The 17,684-nt window shown below is 39.0% G+C and overlaps 1 protein-coding gene across 6 annotated transcripts in view; it reads left to right on the top strand.

Annotated features, from left to right (window-relative positions):
• Positions 1 to 703: 703 nt before the first annotated feature.
• Positions 704 to 17,684, top strand: part of LOC140521564 (uncharacterized) — a 33,878-nt gene continuing 16,897 nt past the window's right edge. Inside the window, exons 1-3 of one of the 6 annotated variants that reach the window (XM_072636763.1) lie at positions 704 to 6,431; positions 7,321 to 7,475; positions 17,008 to 17,589. In XM_072636763.1, the coding sequence (XP_072492864.1) occupies positions 17,465 to 17,589 (125 nt within the window). In that variant the 5' untranslated portion in view covers positions 704 to 6,431; positions 7,321 to 7,475; positions 17,008 to 17,464. The other 5 variants (XM_072636754.1, XM_072636749.1, XM_072636788.1 and 2 more) reach the window with 5 other exon arrangements.

The raw sequence follows: 17,684 nt of genomic DNA, 5'->3' as shown, positions 1-17,684 counted from the left end.
CTGGCTCCATAATGCATTATGTAACTGTTTTCTTTAATAGGGAATTGACCAATTAATTAATTAAATCATAAAATGTATGCAATTAGCCTGTTACCTTTCTTAACCAAGTTTTCAGGTCAACAGTTATGGCGCCCAAACGTGGATTGGAACTGTGGAACCGAATGGACATTCCCTCATCTCGCCAACGCCAGGACTCCGGCGCCAATAGGATCCGTTTTTCCTAGAGTCCTGGGCCTTGACGGGGTCGGGGTAAGTCCTTCCATTCCCAGCTTCCAAAGAACTCTCACTTTAAATTCCCTTTAAAGAAAACTCTGGGGATGTTACCGTTTTCTTTAGTGGGGAATTGATTAAATTCCCTATTGAAGGAAACTCTGGGGACCGGAGACCAACTCGCGTTCAATCGCTCTGTATTACTTAGGTCTCCTCTGGCGATCGATCTCAGGAAACTTAGTACAGATATTGCTAGCACTAGTGTCAATCAACTAAAGATAGCCCTAAATTATGTTGGCCACCACAGGGCTCTTTTGGACCGGTCAAAGTTACTTTATCTTACAACCAAATTAAGAAAGGCCAACAAAACAACTAGCCAGCAGCGAGAATGTTTCATCTTGGGCTTGCTGACTTGACTGAGCGAGAACCAAAGACAGGTAGCCTCTTCCCTGCAGGGCTGGGAGCTGCTTCAGCACCTAGCCATGTCCTGGCAAAAATCCTTTCTTCTTCAAGGGCTCCAGTCTGTCCTTCCCTTCACTCCCTCCGTCCTATTCCTCACCCCTTTCCTTCCTCCCCTTCCCCTTGAAGGCCTCTGATCTGGGGAAACTGAAGGCACCTAGATGCAATCTTTCCCCCTCGCCTTCCCCTTCCCCTACCTTAGACCTGAGGAAGGCAGCCTCTGTTCAAGCCTGTGTTGCCTCCCTCCTCCCCATTCCCCCTCCCCGCTTTCCCGTAAGGGCTCTGGTCCTGAAGAGGACAGTTACAATCCACCTAAGAACTAGAGGCCTGAACCTATTCCCATGGGGCCTGTTCCTTTAAGACAGTCAGAAACTTTGGGGCACCAAGGCTCCCCACCCAATGACCGCAGGGGTGCTCTGAGCAAAGGCTGCAGGATTCCCCTTTATTATCAGACCTTGGATTCTTGCAACCCCCTTTCCTCAGACTGATAATAGCCAATTCATCATGGGGATTTCTAGCAAGCTTCTAATTGCCTTCTCTCTCTGGGTTGTTTTTTTGTGAGCTACGTTTGTATTTGTCCTGTTGTCAGTTTGTCTGTTGGTGTATGTCCCTGTCCACATCATGTGTGCTGTGAATGAGTGTGTTATCTTGTAAGATTTAAATGCAAGCAGCCAGACTTCAAGGGCTGCAGCTAGGGAAATAAACAAACAAAACTTTGAGACTTTTCCTTGTCATTCTGGTCTGGCCAACCTGGAATTACAATGAAAAGTTAGATCATCTTAGGTAAAATCATTTTAGCAGATTTGTATGTTGTGAAATTAATCAGAAATATTTCGGGAACTGATCATTTGAAATAACTCCTAAGATTGTGAGTAGCCCACCTTTCTAGGTAAAACTTGGAAATGCCACCGAGGTCCTAGACACCCTGTCCCAGCACCTGCATATCGCCTTAGGGGCTCAGTAAATTCTGCTGCTGGGGAGGTTGGGGGAAACGTGGAAGAATTCTCTAAACTCTGCCTGCGAAAGTCACCACTGGGACATCAGTTTCTCTGCTCTTGGTAAGCTTCACTTCTCTGTTCAGTTGCAAAAAGTACTTTATCTCTGTTTGACCCATTTTCTGATTTGTAAAAATAATTATGCTTGTTATGGGATCAAAATGATAAAATGATTGTAAAATGCTTAACATAATGACTGGTATATGTTACATACAACATTATTATCTCTCAAATGTAATTGTTACCTTTGAAGTGGTTTTAATTACTAAAAGTAATAAGATCAATAATTTCTGGAAATGCAAATTATACCATCTGCAGTTATTGTTGTGTTAAAACTATTTCTAGGATTGTATTTTTGAATTTTTCTTAGATTGTGAAAATTGAGTGACCACTGTAATCTAGAAATAGTGTTAGACAAAGCAATTTTTAATTTGAACTTTGTTGAAACTAAAAGATGTTGGGAAAATTGTGTAACACCAGTTGTATTACTTTATCAGTCCTGCTAACTTTGTCTTATGATGTTTTGTAATGGCCATTTAGAAAACAAGGTATTTTCACCCTTGTCTGTTAAAAAAGTTAAAGCTAAAGAATTTGGCTATCTTCTATGAAGTTGTAGGATTGTTAACTAAGTTATTTGGGATTACTGTTTTAATACTGAAATCTAAAATTGTTAAGTGATTCCTGTGTATGGAAAGGAGGGAATGGAGTGAAAATTAGATTCCCTCTGCCCATTCAGAACAGTCCCACAATGGAGTGAAAACTTTCTTTAAATTCCTTCTGCTCATTCAGAACAGTCCTCCCATTCCTGTGAGTAAGATCATCAGTCCTAGTAAAGGAATTTGGGTGGTTAATGCAATTTCTAAACAATGAGTATTACTTGCTCAGAAGTTGTAATAGATAGAGAGAATTTTTAATAATTGGTTTTTACGTCAGGACAAGTTTTAAATTTGAGAAGGAAAGATGTTAAATGGAATCCCTTATGTGTGTGTGTCCTGGTAAATCTTTATTGTTTATTGTAACTCCAAGAGAGTGGAAATAACTGTTATCTGACTCTAAGTTGTGATTAGTGAGACTTGCTGTTTAAGGTAAAAGGCATTTGGGACCATAATTATTTTTGTTTTGAGTTTGAATTTGGGTATAGTTGTCTGCATTAAATCAGTATCTGAGATACATGCCATTTCTCAGCTGACTAAACATCAAGGGAACAATTCTAGACTCAATCTAGAATGGGCTCCCCCTGGCTCAGTTTCCCTATTGTGTTCCTTAAAAAAAAAAAAAGGAATGTTTCTCACCTGTCTATTCCTGAGTCTGGCTATGAAACAGATACTGCATGATTGGAGAATTTCACTCTTATCTGAATTCAAACAGAGTAAAGGATGTTTTATCCTGTCATATTTGGTATGTCATATGTCCCTGCTTTTTCCTTCTACAGCAAATTTCTGTGGTCAATAACAAGGGACCAGCAAAATATGTGAGACCTTTGTATAATCTTACTGGAAAATCTAATATTATTTTTATCTGAAATTAGAATATATGCAGAAATTTATGTAAACTACTTAAGACTCACCTTAAGATGTTCCCATTGTTTAAAAAAAAAAAAAAGGATTTAAAAAGCAACAGCGTTTTTCTGTGAGTCAGTCTCATATCTAAGAATACTGCAATAATTAAGAATTCAGTTTGTTATAATACTTTGGAAATTCATATTACTTAAGAACATTTTTGTAACAACTCAGCTTTAATGAATTCCAGTTTTAAAGGTTTATTTTTGCTTAAAAAAAAAAAGAAAGAGATATCAAGCATTTTAAAAGTTTCCAACTAGTTTTCTTCATAAAAGTTTAGTGAATATTAGAGTAAATTTTAAGCTGTTTTTAAAGAAGAGAAATACTTTTAGAAGAAATGTTTTGAAAAAAAACATGTGTGATTCTTAGAAGGCCTACTAAAGCTTCAAAATAATATACTGCTAAATTAAGCTGTTTTGATCTGAATATGTAGTCATTCTATGGCCTAAGTTCGAGTTAAAGTTTGCGTTTGAATTTATTATGTAAAAGATTTAATTCCTGAAGTATCTCATTCTTCCAGAGTGAGTATAATTAGGGAAGAATAACAACTTGTGAAACAAAGACATAATTCCATCAAACTGTAAATTTAGTCATTAACCTCTTTGTTTTGTTTAAGCTGGAATGAGATTCCAGTGCAGTTATGCTAGCAAAAAGTAATAACTTATGAGCTATCTCGTCTTATGGTTAAAATGTAAAAGCAAGTGGAAGAATAGGATTGAGAGATTTGGAAAGATAAATTAAGTTCTGATTGAAACTATGAAAGGTAGATAAGATTTGGGAATAAATATGGGTTATCTAAACCCCTCTTGCTCCTAGATAGTTATTCTGGACACTTTTGTGTCAGTTTCAGATGGTTTAAAGTGTGAGGAAGTATTTTATCTGAGGGATACCAGCCAATATTGATTTGCTATATAAGACTGGGACTGCAATTTACTATTGTTTGAAGCTCTGATTACAGGAATACTTGTCGAAGTTATCATAAAGCCAATTGACATGTGCTGTAGGCTAATGGTGGATGCTTGGAAAGGTTTTGAAGACGACCTTGGACACGGCCTAGGTAGGATCTTCCTAACTTTATTTCCAAATGTGCTGTTTCCTTTCTGAAAAAGGAAATTCCCCACCTGATCACCTCTAATCCCTGCTTTCAGCACCTGGTAACCTCATGATTACGTGTCAGATAATGGCTTATTCCTGGAATCAACCAGAACTAAGGAAATCCTTTCCTTCTGTTAATATTGTCCCTCTCTTTTTCTTTTATAGCAAATCTTTGTAATTGAGAAGTTCTGTAAGTACAACTAAGTCTATCAAATAATAAATGGATATTGGAGCATCTCTGAGTTATTATAATGGGGTGCAGGAATGAATAGCTTACAACTTTAACCTATATTCCTGGCCAAATAAATAAATATAATATAGAGATAATATCGAGGAATTGATTAGGCAAAGTAATAAGAGCAAATTTTGAGGAAAAGTAACAGGATCAGACTGATTCCTCTAAGAATTATATACAGGAGTATATGATTGGCTTCTAAAATTTATCATGCTTTTGATAATAAGATCTCAAATCTGGATTTTTGCACAAGATTGTATAAGATAGTGGTAAATTATTTCTTGTCTGTTAAAGTACCTGTCCAATAATTTAAAGGGCAGGTGAGTTCATTTTATGGTTGAACTCTCACATTTTGAAAGATTCTTATACCAGGTACAAGATTTAGTTAAAGATAGAAACAGTAAATAATGTGAACCAAAATTTTCTGAAATTTCAAAAGTGGAGAACAAATTGTAATTGTAATTGTAATTGTACTAATTCATATTGTCCGAAGTATCTGGGAACTTCTAGATCTGAACCAGAAAAGCAGAATTCTCTTTTTGAACTATCCCAAGAATGAAACCTATTGTCAAGGAAAAGATATCTAGGTATCAGATAACTACATGAGAAATCTGGGATTCAAAAAGTTTTGTCTAAATGAAAATTGAGAATGGATTACTGGGATACAAGGAACTTAATGTTAATTAACTTTGAAATAATAATTGCATTGATTTGTATGGTTCATGTTTAATTTTCTTGTTTATATTAGTGACATGTAGATCTCCCTTTCAAAACTAGTCTATTGTGAGCCATCTAAGTTTTAACCTGTACCTGACTTAATGTAAAAATATAATTTGTGAATTGTAAAAAACTTCACTGTGTTGTTTGAACCTAGCCCTGCATGGCTGGGAAACTGAACTATTGCTAAGTGTCTTTAGCCAAGTTAACTATGTTGTATTGTTTCATTTCAATTATCAAACCATGTTTTCTGGGAGACCCTGTCAAGTTTTCTGTATAGACTCTTGGATCCATCTGTCACCTCTGTTGCTCCTGCTCCTGAGTGGATCGTGCCCTCCAATTTTGAAGAGGCCTGAAGAAGATGCCATCAGACATAGACAACTTTCCCAAGAGCCTGGACCAGACTTGCATGAAGAGTAAACTCTCACACTAATGGTTATTTAGAGATTTTTATCATATCTTTGTTGGTCTACAGGCGAAGCCTTCGGCTTGCCTTTGACCAAAAGGAGGGAATGATAATGTTTAATATAAAATTTTGAAATAATCTCTTTGTTCTCTCTGAAGCAAACTCAGAGAATGCCTCTTCCTATGTCAGCAAAAGCCAGCCAAAGCTGACTCTGCATTCCTTGGAGACCTTTAACCTATGACATATCTTGAATAATTGGTCTTTCCTTTGTATCTTATTATCTATAGACACATACTACGTTATGACATATCTTGAATAATGGTAAAGAAAATATAGACATCTTAGGTCCCAATTTCTATTGAACATTGTTTGCCCCTTCCTGTGTCAGTTATCTGTGGTGGGATTTCCTTCCTTGTCACCGAGACATATGTTTACCCAGCTTGGAATCTCAACATTTGATTGACATTACTTTGTTAATTGTCTTGTCTTACTAAATTTATGATTTGTTCAACTAGGAGAGTTCCTTTCTCACGGCAAAATGTATATAAGCCAGAAGATTTCTGCACTGGGTAGCCAGAACATTTCTGGCTCCATAATGCATTATGTAACTGTTTTCTTTAATAGGGAATTGACCAATTAATTAATTAAATCATAAAATGTATGCAATTAGCCTGTTACCTTTCTTAACCAAGTTTTCAGGTCAACAGACCTGAGATCTCTGTCCTTTGGAGGCCATCTCTGGGTGCAGGTGCCAGGTAGGTCTGAGCCAGCCCCTCACAGACATGCTGGCTGTTCATATCATTGGGTCTTATCCTCCCCCTCCGACCTTATGGTGAGTCTAGCTCCAGGTCTCCCTGGAGCAATCCTTCCTCCCCAGCCTGGTCCCTGGACAAGCTTCCTCCTTCTAACTCTATTACATACTCTCACTACTTCTCAAGAGTCTGGGGCTACCCCCTCAACCTCCCTCATGAGTGAGATGAGGAGACTTTTCATAATAAAAATATGGGGAATATTGGATTTTCTAGATAAAATTTCTCTTCCATAAGGCCTCTCCTTGAATACCTGAGTTTCAGGTATCCAGGGCTTGTGGACAGTCAGTTGGTTTCCCCCCCTTACCAGCTACCAGCTTTCTTTGTGAAAGTGCTGTGGGCTGTAGCCGAAACTTGGAAGTTACTCAAATCTCCCCTTTGTTTGTTGTACTGCCGCCACATCAACATTACCAGCTCCTGCTTCTCCCCCTCCCCTCTTTTCTAAAGCCACATCAGCAGTTAAGTTAGATATTAGATGAGGTCTTTGTGTTGGGACAGGTGAAGATTTCCCAGGGTTTGTCCGGTATTTCCTGCTTAGATTGTGAGCGCACCTTTCAGCCAGTAGAGAGGTGGGATAGTGGGGAGGTGGGATTCTCTGCGTTAGGGTATAAAAATTGTGCTTCAATTTCTGTAAGTTGCCTCCCTCCACCAGGTTCCCCAACCTCTTGGAAGGACGTCCCTTTCTTGAGAACTGTAATACATCCTTTTCTTTCTGTTCATATTGAGAAGACTCTTTTATTTAAGATTTTGAGTAAGGGTCTTTTTATCCCACACACTCCCCACCCCCCTTTTAAGATTGTGTCACCTTTTCACAAGCTTCACACCTTATCCTCAGGGACCCAGGAATCCTGTCTAGAGTGAAACATAAGTGAAAGACTTGAGTGATCCTGGAAATGCCCATGTGAGAAGGCCTGGATCTGCCTCCAAGGAATTGGGCCCTTAAGCCTTTTTCCATTCAGAGAAGGCTGATTGTGATGCCAATAGATGAGGGTGAGATTGTTTGGTTTTTTTTTTTTTTTAATCTGCCCATTTGGTCTTGTCAAGACTGACTTTTATAGGGTAAAAGTAAAGATAGTGGGAAGATTTGGGATGGGTTTGAGGGGTGGCAAATTGCCTGTAGTGATCCTGAGGTAAAGGAGAAGGGGTCTGGATGAAAGTTCACAGCCTGGGGTGATTCCAAGGTGACCCACAAGGAAGGGTTGGGCTGGGTGGGGGCCACCTGGACTAGCAATTGAAAGGATTATTCAGTATGTAGATGGTGGAGTGGGGGAACATTCAGGAGCTGGGTTGTCCTTTCAGGTTCCTGGTCCAAAGCTAGTCAAAGGGAAATCTCTGATTCAGGAACTGTTGAGGCTTTTACTGCTCTTATCCCATGTGTGATCCCAAGCCCCTCCTGCATGTTGGTGATCTGAATGAGAACTGGAGAGAGGAAGGGGAAAGAAGAGGAATGGGAGAGGGTGGGACCCTCTTTGTTAAGCCTGACCCTACCTCTGGGCTTCATCCTCTCTCCTGAAGGCAGGGTCTCACCTCCTGTAAATCCCCATAGCCCAGCCTCCAGCTCAGGAATCCTTCTCTCTCCCCAGCTCTATTTGCTGAAGAAGACCTGTTAAGTTGGCTTCTGGCTCACATTCCAGTGTTCAAAGGCCCTGTTAACCTGAAAACTTGGTTAAAGAAAAGGCAACAGGCCAAATGCATACATTTCATGATTTAATTAAGTAATTAATCGATTCCCTATTAAAGAAAACAGTAACATAATGCATTATGTAGCCAGAAATGTTCTGGCTACCAATACAAAGAATTGGGCAGCTTTAAATCTGTTTTAGGACAAAGAAGTATTCTGTATGCTTCAGATTTATGGTCTCCATAAGTGATTAACTAGACTATTAGAAAGGAATTTCTTAATTGCATGGGTTGTAAATACAATAAGATAACAGAGTTTGACAAAGTTTCACATAGAAGTTATGACCCAAGATGTCTGTGTTTTCTTTACCATTAACATGCCATAACATAGTATACGTCTACAAATATTAAGATATGGAAAACGTCCCATTATTCAATATGGTGTCTTAGGTTAAAGGTCTCTTAAGGAATGTTAAGATAGCCCTGGCTGGCTTTTGTTGACATAGGAAGAGGCATTCTCTGAGTTTGCTTCAGAGAGAACAAAGAGATTATTCCAAAATTTTATATTAAACATCATTCCCTCCTTTTGGTCAAAGGCAAGCCAAAGGCTTCGCCTGTAGACCAACAAAGATGAAAAAACCTCTAAATAACCAGTAGTGTGAGAGTTACTCTTCATGCTAGTCTGGTCCAGGCTCTTGGGAAAGCTGTCTATGTCTGAAGGCATCTTCTTCAGGCCTCTTCAAAATTGGAGGGCACGATCCACTCAGGAGCAGGGGCAATGGAGGTGACAGATGGATCCAAGAGTCTATACAGAAAACTTGACAAGAGTCCCCCAGAAAACATGAGTTGATAATTGAGATGAAACAATACAACATAGTTAACATGGCTAAAGACACTTAGCAATAGTTCAGTTTCCCAGCCATGCAGGGCTAGGTTCAAACAACACAATGAAGTTTTTTACAGTTCACAAATTGTATTTTTACATTAAGTCAGGTACAGATTAAAACTTAGATGGCTCACAATAGACTAGTTTTGGAAGGGAGATTTACATGTCACCAATATAAACAAGAAAATTAAACATGAACCACACAAATCAATGCAATTATTATTTCAATGTTAATTAATATTAAGTTCCTTGTATCCCAGTAATCCAGTCTTAATTTTCATTTAAACAAAACTTTTTGAATCCCAGATTTCTCATGTAGTTATAATGGTACCTAGATAACTTTTCTTTGACAATAGGTTTTATTCTTGGGATAGTTCAAAAAGAGAATTCTGCCTTTCTGGTTCAAATCTAGAAGTTCACAGATACTTCTGACAATATAAATTAGTAAAATTACTTAAAAATTTGTTCTCCATTTTTGAAATTTCAGAAAATTTCGATTCACATTATTTGTTGTTTCTGTCTTTACCTAAATCTTGTATCTGGAATAAGAATCTTTTAAAATGTGAGGGCTTAACTATATAATAAACTCATCTGCCTTTTAAATTATTGGACAGATATTTTAACAGAGAAGAAATAATTTCACTTACTTTTACTACTATCCTGTACAAATTTTATGCAAAAATACAAATTTGAGGTCTTATTATCAAAAGTATGACAAATTTTAGAAGTCAATGATAAACATTTGCATATAATTCTTAGAGGAATCAGGCTGATCCTGTTGTTTTTCCTCAAAATTTGCTACTCTATTTAATTAGACATCTATCACATTACATCTTTGTCTTATTACCTGATCTAATCATTTCCTCGATGTTATCTCTATATTATATTTATTTATTTGGCCAGGAATACAGGTTAAAGTTGTAAGCTATTCATTCCTGCACCCCATTATAATAACTCAGAGATGCTCCAATTTCCATTTATTATTTGATAGAATTAGTATTGTACTTACAGAACTTCTTAATTACAAAGATTTGCTATAAAAGAAAAAGAGGGACAATGTTAACAGAAGGAAAGACTCTCCTTAGTTCTGGTTGATTCCAGGAATAAACTATTATCTGACATGTAATCATGAGGCTACCAGGTGCTGAAAGCAGGGCTTAGAGGTGATCAGGTGAGGAATTTCCTTTTCCAGAAAGGAAATAGCACATTTGGGAAATAAAGTTAGGAAGATCCTACCTAGGCCGTGTCCAAGGTCGTCTTCAAAACCTTTCCAAGCATCCACCATTAGCCTGCAGCACATGTAAATTGGCTTTATGATAACTTGGACAAGTATTCCTGTAATCAGAACGTCAAACAATAGTAAATTGCAGTCCCAGTCTTATACAGCAAATAAAAATTGGCTGGTATCCCTCAGATAAAATACTTCCTCACACTCTAAACCATGTAAAACTGACACGAAAGTATCCAGAACAACTATCTAGGAGCAAGAGGGGTTTAGATAAGCCATATTTATTCCCAGATTTTATCTACCTTTCATAGTTTCAAGCAGAACTTTATTATCTTTCCAAATCTCTCAATCCTATTCTTCCACTTGCTTTTACATTTTAACCATAAGACAAGATACCTCATAAGTTATTACTTTTTACTAGCATAACTGTACTGGAATCTCATTCCAGCTTAAACAAAGCAAAGAGGTTAATTACTAACCTTATAGTTTGATGGAATTATGTCTTTGTTTCTCAAGTTGTTGTTCTTCCCTAATTATACTCACTCAGGAAGAATGAGATACTTCAGCAATTAAATCTTTTACATATAATAAATTCAAATGCAAACTTTAACTCTGACTTAGGCCGTAGAATGACTACATATTCAGATCAAAACAGCTTAATTTAACACTACATTATTTTGAAGTTTTAGTAGACTTTCTAAGAATCACACATGATTTTTCAAAACGTTTCTTCTAAAAGTATTTCCCTTCTTTAAAAACAGTTTAAAATTTCCTCTGATGTTCACTAAACTCTTATGAAAAAAACTAGTTGGAAACTTTTAAAATGCTTGATATTTCTTTTTTTTTTCTTAAGCAAAAATAAACCTTTAAAACTGGAATTCATTAAAACTGAGTTGGTACAAAAATATTCTTAAGCAGTATGAATTTCCAAAGTATTATAACAAACTGAATTCTTAATTATTGCAGTATTCTTAGATATAAGAGACTGACTTACAGAAAAACACTGTTGCTTTTAAAATCCTTTTTTACACAATGGGAACATCTTAAGGTGAGTTTTAAGTAGTTTACATAAATTTCTGCACATGTTCTAATTTCAAATCAAAATAATATTTGATTTCCCAGTAAGATTACACAAAAGGCTCACATGTTTTGCTGGTCTCGTTATTCACCACAGAAATTTGCTATAGAAGAAAAAGGCAGGGACATGTGACATACCAAATATGACAGGATAAAACATCCTTTACTCTGTTTGAATTCAGGTAAGAGTGAAATTCTCCAGTCATGCAGTATCTGTTCATAGTCAGATTCAGGAATAGGGAAACTGAGCCAGGGGGATCCCATCCTAGACTGAGTCTAGAATTGTCCCCTCGGTGTTGAGTCAGGTGAGAAACATTCCTTTGTGGCATGTGTCTCAGATACTGATTTAATGCAGACAACTGTACCCAAATTCAAACTCAAAACAAAAATAGTTATGGTCCCAAATGCCTTTTACCTTAAACAGCAAATTTCAGTAATCAGAGCTTAGAGTCAGATAACACTTATTTCCACTCTTATGGAGTTACAATAAGCAATAAAGATTTACCGCACACATAAGGGATTCCATTTGACATCTTTCCTTCTCAAATTTAAAACTTGTCCTGATGTAAAAGCCAATTATTAAAAATCCTTCCTATTTATTAGAACTTCTGAGCAAGTCATATTCATTGTTAGGAGCTACCTACAACAAGTTCCTTTCCTAGGGTTGATGATCTTACCTACAGGAATGGGAGGACTGTTCTGAATGGGCAGAGGGAATCTAGATAAAGTTTCCACTCCATTCCCTCCTTTACGTACACAGGAATCACTTAACAATTTTAGGTTTCAGCATTCAAATAGTAATCCCAAATAACTTAGTTAACAATCTTCCCACTTCGTAGAAGACAGCCAAATTGTTTAGCTTTAACTTTTTTTTCTTTAACAGATAAAGGCGAAAATACCTGATTTTCTAAATGGCAGTTACAAAACATTATAAGACAAAGTTAGCAGGACTGATAAAGTAACATAACTGGTGTTACACAATTTTCCCAAAATCTTTTACTTTCAATAAAATTCAGATTAAAAATTGCTTTGTCTTTACAGTCTAAGAGAAATTCAGAAATACAATCCTAGAAATAAAGTGTTAACACAACAATAACTGCAGGTGGTATAATTTGCAATTCCAGAAATTATTGGTCTTATTACTCATAGCAATTAAAACCACTTCGAAGTTAACAATTACATTAGAGAGAGATAATAATATTGTATGTAGCATATACCAGTCATTACGTTAAGCATTTTACAATCATTTTATCATTTTGATCCCATAACAACAAGCATAATTATTTTTACAAATCAGAAAATGGGTCAAACAGAGATAAAATACTTCTTGCAACTGAAATAGAGAAGTGAAGCTTACCGAGAGCAGAAAAGTTGGTGTCCCAGCAGTGGTGATTTTTGCAGGCAGAGCCTAGAGAATGCTTGCCACAGGCCTGATTCATTTATCCACCTCTCCCTCCCTCCACAGCAGCAGAATTTATTGAGCCTAAGGTGGTATGCTGCTGGGACAGGGTGGGCAGAATGTCCAAGACCTAGGTGACATTTCCAAGCTTTACCTAGAAAGGTGGCCTAAAAGTTTACCCAAGGGCATAGGACTGCTAGAATCACTGCCAGTCTATGAATTGTTGCCCCTATACACTTCTCCTGCATTTTCCTCTCTATAATTAGATCTGGGATGAGAGGGGTTAACATGAACCTTGTGGTTGCTAAAGGGTCTCCATTCTGAGATACCCCCTTAACTCTGAGAGGAAGTGGGGAATATTAGGTGATCGGGATTAGCAAAGTGAGTTTCTAGGGCTACATACAATCTTAGGAGTTATTTTTTCCCCATAATTTCAAACGATCAGTTCCTGAAATTTTTTATGATTCATCTCACAACTAACAAATCTGCTAAAATGATTTTATCTCAGATGATCCAACTTTCCATTGTTAAGTTCAGGTTGGCCAGACCGCAACAACAAGGAAAAGTGTTAAAGTTTTATTTGTCTGTATCCCTGGCTGCAGCCCTTAAAATCCAGCTGCTTGCATTTAAATCTTACAAGATCACAGACTTTTTCACAGCACACCCAATACCGACAGGGACATACACCAACAGACAAACTGACAACAACACGAATACAAACGTAGCTCACAAAAAACCACCCAGAGAGAGAGGGCAATTAGAAGCTTGCTAGAAATCCCCATCATGAATTGGCTGTTATCATTCTGAGGAAAGGGGGTTGCGAAAATTCAAGTTCTAGTAATAAAGGGGAATCCTGCAGCCTTTGCTCAGAGCACCCCTGTGGTCGTTGGAGGGGTGGGGAGCCTTGGTGCCCCAAAGTTTCTGACTGTCTTAAAGGAACAGGCCCCATGGGAATAGGTTCAGGCCTCTAGTTCTTAGATGCATTGTAACTGTCCTCTTCAAGACCAGAGTCCTTAAAGGAAAGCCGGAAGGGAGAATGGGAAGGAGGGAGGCAACAGAGGCTGCCTTCCTCAGGTCTAAGGTAGGGGAAGGCGAGGGGGAAAGATTGCATCTAGGTGCCGTCAGTTTCCCCAGATCAGAGGCCTTCAAGGGGAAGGGGAGGGAAGAAAGGGGCAAGGAATAGGGCCGAGGGAGTGAAGGAAAGGACAAACTGGAGCCCTTGAAGAAGAAAGGATTTTTGCCAGGATACAGCTAGGTGCTGAAGCAGCTCCCAACCTTACAGGGAAGAGGCTACCTGTCTTTTGTTCTTGCTCAGCCAAGTCAGCAAGCCCACGATGAAACATTCTCGCTGCTGGCTAGTTGTTTTGTTGGCCTTTAAACTTAATTTGGTTGTAAGATAAAGTAACTTTCACTGGTCATTGTGGTGGCCAACATTATTTAGGGCTATCGCTAATTGATTGACACTAGTGCTGGCAATACCTGTACTAATTTTCCTGAGATCGATTGCCAGAGGAGACCTAATTAATACAGAGCAATTTAATGCGACTTGGTCTCTGGTCCCCAGAGTTTCCTTTAAAGGGAATTTAAAGTGAGAGTTCTTTAGAAGCTGGGAAATAAAAGGACTTACCCTGACCCTGTCAATGCCCAGGACTCTAGGAAAAATAGTTCTTATTGGCACTGGAGTCCTGGCATCGGCGAGATGAGGAAATGTCCATCCTATTCCTCAGTTCCAATCCATGTTTGGGCTCCATAACTGTTAACCTGAAAACTTGGTTAAGAAAAAGGCAACAGGCTAATGCATACATTTTACGATTTAATTAATTAATTGGTCAATTCCCTATTAAAGAAAACAGTAACATAATGCACTATGGAGCCAGAAAAATGTTCTGGCTACCCAGTGTAGAAATCTTCTGGCTTATATACATTTTGCTGTGAGAAAGGAACTCTCCTAGTTGAACAAATCATAAATTTAGTAAAACAAGACAATTAACGAAGTAGCGTCGGTTGTGCCTTGCGATTCCGGGCTGTGTAGACATATGTCTCTGTGACATATGATGAGAAAATCCCACCAGGCTTCCTGTCCTAAACAGGTACTCGAAATAGCTGACACAGGAAAGGGTTTCAATTGAAATTACGACCTAAGATGTCTGTATTTTCTTTACTATTAACATGCCATAACATAGTATATGTCTACAAATATTAAGATATGGAAAACCTCCCATTATTCAAGATAGTGTCTTAGGTTAAAGGTTCCCAAGGAATGTTAAGTCAGCCTTTGCTGGCTTTGTTGACATAGGAAGAGGCATTCTCTGAGTTTGCTTCAGAGAGAGCAAAGAGATTATTCCAAAATTTTATATTAAATGTTATCACTATCCAGACAATATGGGTAGAGCAGACCAAAACTGCAGTTTTATTGATGGATAGACCTCCATGGGGAAAGGGTGGGGGATGGCCTACACAAAATACAGAATCCCATTGGTTGACAAATGACACTAAATGACACATCATCACCTAGCCAGTCATCCTCTGCCTGTTTGCACCTGGTAGGCCTCAGGTTCTGGGAACAGGGGAGGTGCTGAGATGTGATGGCCCATCCCATTTTACTGCAGTGTGCCTAGATAGATGGTCTTTATCTCATTACAAAAGGTATCCATAAAAGCTGGTTCCATCTTGAATTCCTTACTGACCTAATGTGATCAACTCCTCAATGAGTTTCTACATTGACATAGCATAACAAACTCCTTTTAATTCTCCTTGTCCTGAGTTTTGCCTTTTTAATCAAGGTGAAAACCTGAATGGAGAATTTACCAGGTCCTTGGCACTTTTCTCAAAGAGCAAATTATCATACATTTTAAAGGAAAATATATCCAATGAAATATAGAACAGTTTAGAACATTATAGCCACCCTCTTACAGCTTAATTCACAAATTCATAGCATTCAGATAAAAGGAAAATGACATTTTCTAACGGTACAATTGCATATGCCTTTAAAAATTTGTTTTCAAATTAAAAACGTACACAAATACATAAATAGATATTGGTTCTCCCAGATCCCCAACTGAGAAAATTCTGGAGCAAAACAACAACATAAAAATGTTACAATGTTGATACATGAAACAAAGTTGCCAGTCAAAGAACAGCAATTCAGCTGATTATTTTACTTAGAATTGTCTTAGAAAAGGCACTTTGTCCATTTATGCCTCTGACCCTCTAGGCTGACTGCATTCAGGGAGGAGCAAAGGGTAATTCTGACCCAGTGACACCGAATTCTTATTCTTTCAGCTCCTAAACACAAGCCCTTAAGTGCCACATTTTAAGTCTATTTCACAGTAAAGGTGGATCTGTCCTTAGCGGGTCAAACATCCCAATCATCCTGCTGGGATCTGACTTGAAACAAGCCACATTCTAATTCAAACCAGGAGAATGTGCTAATCACACTGCCTGCATTTGGTGAGCAACCCCCATCCTCAAACTAAGCTCCGTAGCCAGGGAATCCCTTGCTCCCTGGAAATCTCCAGCTGGCCTCTGCCTTCTCCCCCTCCCAACTCCTAAAGTCCTGAATCTTTCCTCCAATAAGAAACACGTGGGAGGGTGATGGGGGAGGAGGAGCTCTCAGAGATGACCAGCCTGGTGGGGGGTGTCCCAGGTGGAACAAGAGCTCTGGGGTGCAGTTTGGAGGCCTGCGAAGAGGCTAGGGTGAAAGAGGGGCCATCCCAGTGGCCAAGGCTGTGCAGGTGATGGAGGGCAGGGCTTGGGGAGGAGAGGGACAAAAGGTCCTGAGTGCTTGACCCTGGGTGTGATTAGGGGAAAGGGCCCTTAAAGGGGCCTCAGAGGCTGGGAGGAGCCTCCCAGCGTAGGCAGGCTGAAAACCGGAGCTGGTGAGATCTCTGCCTTCTTCCCTGGAGCTGAGATCTCTCTGCGTTCTGCCCTTGGACTGGAGCTCCCTCTGCCTTCTTTCCTCAGATCTCGGATCACGTTGTCTTTGAGTGGAATAGGTTTAGTGAAGACTTATCAGATTGTAATTCTTCTCCCAGGGGTGAGGTCAGACCGAGAGGCTCAAGATTACAATATTTTTAATAATTCCATATAAGGGTATAAAACTGTGTAGCACATTAGGGTCTCGATGATTGGATAAAGCTTACATGACTCTTCGATGTCTTCATTTCAAAAGGGATTCGTTAGATTTCGCGTCTACAATGTAAGATCGTATTCTCAGCTAATGAGGATAATGGTCAGCGGGGGAGGGAGGGATTTGCGTTAGGGTCTGAATGTATCACTGCCTTTTCTTTGTCTTCGGCTTTTGCTGCTCCAGGTGAACTCCAGGAATTGCCCTGCTTCTCGAGAATCGAATAAATCAACTTTCTGTTATCACTTTGAGAGGCCTCTGAGTAATTAATTTAAGTAGGGATCTGAGCCGTCCCACTCATCTTCCCTTGGACCTGAGATCTCTGCCTTCTGGAGGCTTTTTCTGTGGGTGCAGGTGCCAGGTGGGTCGGAGCCAGCCCCTCACAGACCTGCTGGCTGTTCATCCCATTGGGTCTCGTCCTACCCTTCTGACCCTGTGGTAAGTGTACCTTCAGGTCCCCCTGGAGCAATCCTCCCTCTCCTGCCTGGCTCCTGGACAAGTTTCCTCCTGCTAACTCTTTTCCAGACTCCAGATCACTTCTCAAAGGTCTGGGGTTACCCCTCCCCTAGATTTACGATTGAATTTTCACAAAATTCACACCTTCCCGCAGGGACCCAGGAATCCTGTCTTGAGTGAAATAAAAATGAAAGGCTCTAGTGACCCTGTAAATGCCTATGGGAAGGCCTGGATCTGCCTCCAAGGAAATGGGCCCCTCAGGCCTTTGTTTTCATTCAGAGCCAAGGCCCTTTGTGTTGCCAAGAGAGGAGGGTGAGATGTTTTTTTAATCGGCCTCTTTGGTCTGGTCTAGACTGACTTTTATGGGGAAAAAGTAAAGATGGTATGAAGATTAGGGATGGGATTGA

Source organism: Notamacropus eugenii, chromosome 1, assembly GCF_028372415.1.
Source record: "Notamacropus eugenii isolate mMacEug1 chromosome 1, mMacEug1.pri_v2, whole genome shotgun sequence".
NCBI lineage: Eukaryota > Metazoa > Chordata > Mammalia > Diprotodontia > Macropodidae > Notamacropus > Notamacropus eugenii.
This window is presented reverse-complemented; position numbering and strand designations above follow the sequence as displayed.